This window comes from Galleria mellonella, unplaced genomic scaffold (assembly GCF_026898425.1).
Source record: "Galleria mellonella isolate WM207_F2 unplaced genomic scaffold, CSIRO_AGI_GalMel_v1 utg83, whole genome shotgun sequence".
NCBI lineage: Eukaryota > Metazoa > Arthropoda > Insecta > Lepidoptera > Pyralidae > Galleria > Galleria mellonella.
Genome location: NW_026442162.1, coordinates 1,673,355 through 1,683,757, shown reverse-complemented (window position 1 = coordinate 1,683,757; position 10,403 = coordinate 1,673,355). Strand labels below are relative to the sequence as shown.

At 31.3% G+C, this 10,403-nt stretch overlaps 2 protein-coding genes across 2 annotated transcripts; one reads left to right on the top strand and one right to left on the bottom strand.

The window, feature by feature from the left end:
* Positions 1-2,258: 2,258 nt before the first annotated feature.
* On the top strand, positions 2,259-7,997 carry LOC113516774 (Golgi apparatus protein 1). Its single transcript, XM_026901244.3, is given in 8 exon segments — positions 2,259-3,268; positions 3,670-5,208; positions 5,211-5,368; positions 5,451-5,598; positions 5,758-5,984; positions 6,141-6,324; positions 7,266-7,372; positions 7,780-7,997. Coding segments are annotated over 8 exon segments (3,288 nt in total). The 5' UTR covers positions 2,259-2,508; the 3' UTR covers positions 7,945-7,997.
* LOC113516716 (DNA primase large subunit) lies at positions 6,032-9,829 on the bottom strand. Its single transcript, XM_052901902.1, has 3 exons — positions 8,373-9,829; positions 8,023-8,286; positions 6,032-6,060 (listed from the first exon to the last, which is right to left on the bottom strand). Exons 1-2 carry the CDS (start codon positions 9,601-9,603, stop codon positions 8,039-8,041), a joined length of 1,479 nt encoding a protein of 492 aa, XP_052757862.1. The 5' UTR covers positions 9,604-9,829; the 3' UTR covers positions 6,032-6,060; positions 8,023-8,038.
* Positions 9,830-10,403: the final 574 nt, after the last annotated feature.

The window sequence follows — 10,403 nt, the reverse complement described above, 5'->3', positions numbered from 1 at the left end:
TAACGACTACGATTATGTCTTAGGATTATGTATCTACCATAGACTTAATATAAGGTATCATACCTACTATAAAGTAATTAGCGAGCGGATGGCAACAGAGGGTATCGTAACAGCCATAGACTTATAGGGTATTATATACTAACAGATTGGCAATGGGGGAAAGGGATTGTAATGGAGACTGAGAATCTCATTGCTAACAATATATCCAACCAGGTCGACCTCCTCGCGGTTCCCCCTGACTAAACTATCATGGGTAATTCCTGACGAATTCATCATGATGGGCTAACTGGCCTATTTTCATTCTCATCTATCACCTTTTACTGGTACTCCGCCAGCGTATCCCGTTAGCGCAGGCAGGGTTACCATTCCATTTTCACCCATTAAAAAAAACAGAGTGGCAATGCAATCACAAAAACGAGACGTAAATGTGAACACTTACGATGACGCGTCTTCTTCCCCTTGTAACACACAAGGCTCAACTCCGAAGGCAAGAACCTCCGGGTCACTGGGTATAGGCCGACATTGAGTGTTATTGTCGGCATGGCATCATTGTAATGTTGGTGATGGTAGTAATGACGTCCTCGTCTTTTTTCCGGTAATATAATATATATGTGCGATGTCGCTGCCCCCGAGAGTCGGGAGGCGCGTCGGCTGGCACCGGGGCATTGGTACGCCCGGACGTCGACCTATCCTACTCGAGAAAAGAGAGTACTTTATACACTGTGGGCGTACAAACCACTCTCCCCCGAAGGGCCTCAGTCTTCATCGCAGGCGCGTTGCAAGTAAAAGACCAGGTGCTACAAAGCATTACTATATATCGTCCTCAAAAGGACGATAACGATGAATACGATGTGAGGATGAAGTCGATGAACGATGAGGTGACTCGATAGACAGGATGACGAAATAAAACAAGATGGATCTTCTATACAATGATGAAGGTTGAGGCGTGGATACTAGGTCTCTTCTATTGCTATTGTTCGCTCCCTTCAAAGGTCAACTGCGCTATGATTAGTAGCCCGTTTGAGCCCTATTTTTATAGATATCTGTCGCCGCTGGCCATCGAACCGGCGGCAATCTAGTCTCCTCACGCCCTCGGACTATTTATTTTACTTCCCTTAAACTATAACAATACTGACATAGGACTTAACTATTTTAGGTAGGCATGCTCACGAATAACCGTTTTTTATATTTTTTCTATTTTTTTTTTAAATATAGCGGCAAAATTGTAGATATAGTAGCTTAGTCTTCAGGAATGACAACACATTAAGTATATCACGGACGACATAGTATACTCTGTTATGTCCACGGTATTATTCATATCTACAGACAGTTGTTATCATTTTCAATCAGGTGGGCCGCCAGCTACATTTGAAAAAAATGTCAATGTAATGTTCCATCCCTAAAACCGAAACACAAATACAGAAGTATACCCTTTTTGATTAATAAAAGCCTTAAGAAAATCGGTTCATAATTAGCAAAACATTGTATGTAAATATTGAAATCTGTTCGGTGGATTAAAGTCTTGTATTACAATTCAATAACGACGATAATATTTATTGTGGTCATTAAAAAAAATATTTAATTACTTCTTTTAATTTATATAATAAAATTATATATATAATATTATAGCTGTATACGTAACGGCCTGTTGCTTTTGTTAATTTGTTAAATCAATTTAATTGATTAGATGTCATTGACACTTATTGGCAATCTCGAAGGGATTGAAGTTAAAATTAGTAGATATTCACATATTCATTATTAATTTGAATACTTGAGACTTTAGAATATTAATTAGTTTAAATGTCATAATTTTTTTTTGTCGATTCAATTACAAAATAATTGTTATGATTTTAAATAATGTAATTGAAAAAGTGAAAATGCTTACAATTTCATGTAAAACATGAAATTGTAAGCATTTTCTCTGTTTATTTCTTCTATTTATTCAGGTACAATACACTTAATAATTTGTTTAATAATGTAACTAACTTAAAAGTAATTCTACTTCCATACGTACAAATAATTAGAAATTATTTTGTTCACATTCTCACCAAAACAGCTTTGAGCTTATGTTGTGCAATTACTCAATTATCTTTCTCGCTCTAACATACAGGTTATTGTATTTTTTTGTCTCATTCCTTGCCAATCTATATACTTTATAATCTATAACACCACAAGTACAAGTTTCAAAAATGACATTGACGGCAAAGGAAGTTAAAATGACTTCTGAATAAATTTGAAGTTTCTATGATCTGTGTCCTGTGGTTATTTTATTTTATTATGGTTAGTACATACTGTAAATTCTACCTTTATTTTGATATCGAAAAGTTACTAATCATATGCGAATATTTGTGATTTTTTGAAGATTAAACACGATTTTAAATCTCTGTAGTGAATTTATAATTTTATTAAAAATGAGAGTCGTATAAGATTATATCTGTTTTGCAAATAAAGTGAAAATAACTGTAATTAAAATACTTGTCTCATAAAGAATAACAAGCCGGTGGCGCGATGTTGACAAATATTTTATTATCTCTACCATACTTATTTGTTATAAGCTCCGTAGATAATGTGAAGGGTGCACAAGGGTTGGGAAATTTAGTAAAATCTCCAAATGGATTGGATTTATTGAGTGGTTGTGCTTTATTAGAAAAGCAATGTTCGCATTTGTCTGACGATCTCGCCATATTATCTTGTACGCTCAATGCAACCCGCAACAACAAAACACAAGTGCCATTTCCATGTCAACACAAAATTTGGATGCGCCAAGTGGAGTTACTTGATAATACATTCCTTGAGGACAAATTAAAAGAGCCATGTCAAGATGATCCAGTGATATCTGATTGCCTCAACCCTAATGAGTATGGAATAGATTGCATTTTAAAAAAGAAACCAAGTATAAGAAATAAAAATTGCTGGAGAATGATTAATAAGATTGAGTCTTTAATTTTCAATGATTGGCAAATTACAGTTAATTTTCTGAAGAATTGTTATGATGATATCCAAATTCAGACATGTGGCAGAATCCCACCTGATCCAAAAAGTTTATCACAGACACAGACATTGAAATGTCTCCAGAATAAAGAGCAGATTTTGAAACCTGATTGTCAATCAGAAATGTCAGTATTAAACGAAATGAAATATAGTACTTTGCAGCTAGACAAACTTGTGTTTGCTGCTTGTAACTTGGACCAGAAAAGCATTTGCTCAGATGAAGTGCCCGGATCATGGTTGATGTATAAATGTCTCGTTAGCCATAAAAATGAAATAGGTAATTTTTTTTTTTTCAGTAAAATCATCCATGGAACTTAGTAGTAGCATAGATAGATAGCCTTTAGTAATGAATTTTCTCTATCTAGTTCTCTATTGAACTATTATCATATAAAAATGTGATAATAAAATTTTTTATACTATGAGCGTGTATATTGATTGTCACATTCAATTTTATATCTATATTTTTCATGTTGTCATGTATGTTGAAGCAAGTCATGCTCACTATAATGCTCAGACTGAAGGCAGTATGGGGGGCTAGATTATTCAGTTTGCTACAATATGGTTGAGCACAACTATGGCTACTTCATCCATTATATTCATGAATAGGTGCTTGTTATTCAGGAACTGCTCAATTCAAGAATACTGCAGATAAGTAATAAAAATATTATGTATTTTCAGGCATGACAAGGAGGTGTCAGGATCAATTATTTTATGACCAAAGAAATATGGTAATGAATTATAGAATGAGCAAAGGTTTGGTAAAGGCTTGCAAAGAAGATATTAGAAAATACCGTTGCAGAAAAGGAGTAGTAGAAGACAAAGATGTTAGACTCGCACAAATTTTATTTTGCTTAGAAAATGTAACTCGAAATGACAATACCACTAAACTTTCCAATGAATGTGTAGCTGAAATGAATGATCACAGAAAAATGCTTATGGATGATTATAGACTCTCACCAGAATTGATGCAGAACTGTGCAAACGATATAACAAATCTGTGTAGAGGAGTTGAAACTGGTGGCAAGACAATACATTGCCTTATGGATCACGCTCGACCTAGGAGAAGAAAAGAAAAAAGAATAAGTATTGCTTGTCAGAAATCTTTAGAGATTTTGGTTCAAGAGGCTGATCCAGGGGAGGATTGGAGGGTAGATCCAATCTTACGTAAGGCTTGTAAAGCTGTGGTTGACAGAGCTTGTAGGGAAGTAAATGGTGGTAATGGAAGAGTCATGTCTTGTCTAATGGAAAAACTTGGTACTGAGCTTATGTCCAGTGAGTGTGAAACAGCATTGCTTCAAATACAATACTTTATCTCTAGGGATTTTAAACTTGATCCTCAACTGTATAAAGCTTGTAAGTATGATGCAGTTACTCAGTGTAAAGCAAAGCTTCAGTGGGCTGATACAAATGAACATAGATCTGAAAAAGATCCTTTGATACTTCCTTGTTTATATAACTATGCTTATAATTCAGAACTAAGGGGTATTTTAAAACCAGCATGTGAACAACAAGTTAGAAGAGTAATGAGACAAAGAGCTGTTAGTGTAGATTTATTACCTGAAGTAGAAGACTCTTGTATTGATGACTTAGCAAATTTGTGTTTTGAAGATACTGGTAAAGGGGAAGAAATACTTTGTTTACAGAAAAAGATTAAAGAATTATCACCTAAATGTAAAGAAGTTGTTACAAATTTTACTGAAACTCAAAGTGGACATATAGAATTGAATGCAGTTGTTAACATAAACTGTAGAGTTCCTATTGAGAGATTATGTTCCTCTGAGTTAAAAAGTAAAAAAGATGAGGATGATGTTATGGAATGTTTAATCTCTCACAAAAATGATGCAGAGATTAAAGCTAATGTAAAATGTCGTGCAGCCATTGAACATGAGCAATTGATTGCGCTTAAAAATTATAAATTTACTAGAAAGTTTAAAAATGCTTGTAAATCATATGTTATTCGGTTTTGTCCCAAAGCACAAACTAAAAGCCAAGTTGTAACTTGTTTGAGTGAAATTGTAAGAAATGATACTATAACCAGAAGGAAACATAGTATTTATAGAGATTGTCGTCAGCAATTAAGAAGTCAACTTTTTCAACAAAAGGAAAATATAGACTTGGACCCAGAGTTAAAAGAGGCTTGTAAAAAAGATTTACAAATGTACTGTGCAACTGTCGAACATGGTGAATCTGCTGCATTAGAATGTCTTCAAACAGCTAAAGAAAATTGACCGATGGATGTAGAAAAGCTATATTCTTAGTTAGAAAACAGGAATTTACTGACAATGCTGTTGACTATCATTTGGTAACGAGTTGTAATGATATGATCGATTTGTATTGTCACAATACTCACCCAGCCAAAATTCTTGACTGTTTAAAGGTACTCAAAATTTTCTAGCAACAAAAAATCATGATTTAAATATTTATGCTAATATATTAACAAATATTATTAATTTTTTTAGATACATAGACAGAAGCCAGATTTTGATGAAAATTGCAAAATGGTTATTGTAAATAGGATGATAGAACAAAATTTGGACTATAGGTTTAACAACAATTTACAAAATGCCTGCAAAGATGATGTAAAAAGGTTTTGCTCTGAAGTAATTGGTATGAAATATCATTATATTTTATTTCTGTCTCTTTTATACATTTTATAGGGTCCTCTTCTATAAAACCTTTTTTTAATTTTATTAACAGACTGCTGTTATTTATATTTAGTTTTAAGAACACATTATAATATTTAATTTTAATTGTTATACTTTACAGCATCAGAACCCCAAGATGTTGAACTTGAAGGAAAAGTTTTATATTGCTTAAAAGAAAAATTCAGAAAATCACAACTTACAACATCATGTAAGAATGAGTTAGCCAATGTATTAAAAGAACAGGCTTTGAACTATCGTCTTGATCCTTTACTGGGGCAATTGTGTAAAGCAGAGATTCAAACTATTTGTGCTGTACCAAATGATGCACTTACAAATTCTGATGGCCAGGTATGGTATTTATTTTTGTAATTTTTTTTTTTTATAATAATAATCATTATTAAATGCTGTTATAATGTAGTTCTTCCTGTAAATTAAGAAATAAGTTTGATATTGACCTCTGTAATGTTAATCAATAAAAATATATAAATATGTCTTTTTAATTAGGTGGAAGAATGTCTTAAAAATGCTCTCTTAAATCATAAAATAGTATCAGCAGAATGTGCACGGGAAGTTGTACAGATCATAGAAGAAACTGAAGTGGACATTGAAGCAGATCCTCTCTTAGAGCGAGCTTGTACATTAGATCTATTGAAATATTGCAAAGACCTCGAACATGGTGCTGGCAGGCGTAAGATATACATTTCTTATTATATATTTTAACTGTATTGTGCGGTTTTACCCATATTATTAGCATATAATTAAACATAATGAATATTTGTTATTTTTTTCTATTTGTCTATTTTTGTTCTACTCCACTGAATATCTACATACTTTTTGGTCATATACACAAGTAAATTATTTTGTTATAATCAGTTTTAACAATTATTAAATGAAAATATTGATTTATTTTATTTATAACTAGTTTTTATCCGCGACTTCGCGTGACCGGGATATGTTCACTGACCGAGATTAAGAGTAGCTATATCCTTTGCCATTCCATATAGTATGAATATACCTAATTTCAACATCATTAAATCGTTATGGCACTAAGAGGTAATAAACAAATGAACTTACTTTCACATTTATAACCTTAGTAAGGATTTTCTTATATTCTTTAATCCTTAGATAAGTCTTCATGCTTAAAGGCCTTTTAAAAAAACTACAATATTAAATAAATGTCCACTCATTTGAGTTATTGTAATTAAAAAAACTTGTAGTAAATTATGGTACAGAAAACTTATTTTTAGACATTTAACGCGCGTACAAATTGCTTTTCGCTCTTATTCAAATAAATATATTATTTTTTCGACAAAAACCAATTATGTCGATACAACTTTTCTTGCTACGCACAAACTGTATACTTTTGCCCATAGATTTGGTATAATGTAATATAATATGCCCGTTCTCCCAAAATAGCTTATGGAATATTTGGTATTCAACTATGGTCATGATTTAACATACTTTTTGTAGGGAGTCTAGATTTTAATATCTATTAAATGTATTGGTTTTGGATAATCTATTTGTATACCAAATTTTACTTAAATTCATTTGCTGTATGAACCTGATTGAATAATAAATATTCAAGCATCTAAAGTCTAAATATCTGTATAAACTTATGATTCTTTTCAGGTTTAAAATGTTTAAAAATAATACTCAATGATAGTAATAGAAAATTAGAATCCGAGTGCCAGAAAGAACTTTCAAGTAGATTAGAAATGTACAAATACGTTGCTTCTGTAAGTACCTACTTAATTTCTTGAACATTAAGGTAGATTCTAAGGCATCATTTGTCCAAAGCCATCTCTAAAATAAAAAAAATCAATTCAATGTTACAACAGAAGGTTGTTCTAAGGATCAACTACCACAAATAAACAAAATTTCTAAACACTTGAAGTCAAAATTATTATAAATTTACTTTATGATTACCCATAAAATAGTAAATTTGTGAATTTATAAAATTATTATGTTTAGAAAAATGGCACTCTAGAATCAACCCCATTGCCATGAGCCTGCCCAAATAAGAGAATAAAATCTGATTTCTGACTTTGTAAAAAAATCAGTTTCTTAAATATTTAAGAAACTGGTATTTTTATGAAAAATTATGATGATTATAATTGTGATCTTTGATAATTTTTTTTTTCAGGTAAATGTGATAGAAAACTTTGGGGATGTATTAAATGAGTTATCATATTCACCATCTAAGAAATACTTTATAGTGGTATTTATTTCTATTTTAGGATTAATTTTTATATTTGGCTTATATTGTGGACGCATGACTAAGAAAGCTATGTATGTTAAAAGAAAATAGATAATTGTTAATGTCAGTAATAAATGAATAAACATAGATTTTTTTACAATACATATTATTTATTTAATTATTACTTACAAAATTAAACCTGAAATTATCCTTCTACAATTTCATCTAAATCCATTTCATGTATATCAGTGATAGACTCTTTTGGTATAGAATTGTTTTCTTTTTTGGGCTCAATCTTGATTTCACCTTTAAGATATTTTTGACTTTCTTCAAAATATTGATTTGGGTGATTAATACCGAGACCCAAATCAATATTGTGGACTGCATCAAAATACTTGCTGCAAGCCACCTGGAAGTGACCTTTTTTTGTTATGTCAACTATATCATGAACAGCTAAAACAAAAAATGGTAAAATTAGCTTAGGTATATACATGAGAACAAATTTTTGATAATAAGATATAATAAGATCACATAATTACTTTGAGGATCAAATCCATATCCTTGTAACTTATTCTTCAAGTTACTAACATCACAATGTCTATATGGACATCCACTGCAATCCTGAGCTCCAACAGGTGAATTTATAATTTTTAAACAACTATATGGAGAATAATTCTTCTTGTTGCCTTCTTTTCCATAATTATAACGTATATTATAAGCATACTGTTTCTCAAATTTATCCAATTCCATTATCTTTGTAAACTCTTCCCTCCAGAATCTGAGAGAATCTTCAAGAGTAACACCAATGCCTTTTAAAAATAAGCCATATTGGAGTCTTCCTAAATGTTTTAAATGATGGGCCATACGCAACTGTTCATGTAATTGCCTCATACATAATGGGAAAGATTTAACAGACAGAGAATCCAAACTTTCAATTGGTATGATCGCTTTTGTATTGGTATAGTCATTTCCAGTATATGTTTGATGCAAGCTTTTTAATAAGCTTACCAGTCGTTCATCTTGTTCAATCTCACCAAGGTGATGGCAAGCAACAGCTAAACTTTGCTTTAAATGTACTCTAAACTGTGCTGAGAGCACTGATACAAAATCTTTATGTGGAATATAAGCATAACCACCATGGAGATAAACTTTCCTCAGTTTTACTAAATCTAAAACTTCATAAAACTTAACTTTGTAAAATTTCATATTATCCACATTCTGATAAGCTGTAGATTCTCTTAAATAATGTATTATATTGTTCTTCTCCTCATCAGGAATATTTAGGTAACATAAGTTATTCAACTTAAAGAATGTGTCCACAGACTCTGTATTCATTGTCATAAATCTCATTCTGAAGAGCTCCAGCTCTCTTGCAATGAACCATCGTCGAAGTTCTTCTGTTCTACAATAAGCCAGTCTGAGTATAAAATGAGCAATGTGATCTTTGCGCCTTGCTTGTAGGTCCATTTCAGTATTGCCGCAAGCCGATTTGTCACATAATTTTGCGTAGTATTTTAAGCCTTTATTTCGTAACTCTGTTATAATATATTCTCTCCATTCGTTTGAGTATGGCCGTAAATTTTTAAGAGTAGTTGCTGTGGCTAAACATCTTAGTAAATTAAGTCGCTCTAGAGCTAACGATTCAAATTCTTGCAAAGAAATATTATCAATAGGTGGAATTTTATATAGTTGTAAGTCATGTGGATATGTTTCTATTAAACTACCTGTAGTGAGACTTTTTGTTGAACGCCTTTTAATATTTAAATTCATTTTATTTAAAATGATGCAAATTAGATAAATTCATAACACTGTTTAGGTCAAGTTATTAAGTTTATATTCAAAAACTTACAGAATGGCTAAGCAAAGTATAATTCAAACGGTATATGTAGTAAATAATTAGTAATTACAAATTAATAAAATTAACTAAATGAGAAAATGCAACATTTAGACCAAAAGTGTTGTTTTGGCGCCACTTTTTGACATTAACACTGACAGTTATAACATGTCACACGTAGAATTTCTATGTCTTTACGTGTAAGAGACATAAATGGGGTGGACAAGAACAATTTTAGAATTAATTAAAATTTTTACATATTAAGCAAAAAGGGCCAATAGAAAAATTTATCAGATATGACATTTTTACAAAATAAATGTAAATTAAGGCGAATTAGTTCATAATACATAGCTAAATCTTAAAGATCTTAAATCGTATACTAAATTATTAAATGTTACTATACATATAAATTAACTTGAAAAACTTGAAACGAAGTTTCAAATTGTTCTTATTTGCCGGCTTTTGGCATATACGAATATGCCAACATTTTTTCATTTTATTAGCGTTTTTATTTATCCCTTAGACCTTTCTATTCACATCTTGGCGTTTTAATTATCCCCTTCTTTCATTTCTATCAACCCTTATCACGATTCGAATCACATCATTTTTTTTACAAAATTTCATATGGTACCGATTATAAATTTATTTACTTAATTTCAACAATAATTATAATTTACCTTTTATATAATGAAAAGTATAAATATATACACTGCGGAAAACAAACTATGACTGAAAT

Bases quoted from the DNA above. Each gene is read 5' to 3' on its own strand.
- LOC113516716 (XM_052901902.1), bottom strand. From the start codon at position 9,603: ATGAATTTAAATATTAAAAGGCGTTCAACAAAAAGTCTCACTACAGGT. The intron at 8,287-8,372 runs GTAATTATGTGA...TTTTTGTTTTAG, and splicing joins ATATGGATTTGATCCTCAAA to CTGTTCATGATATAGTTGAC.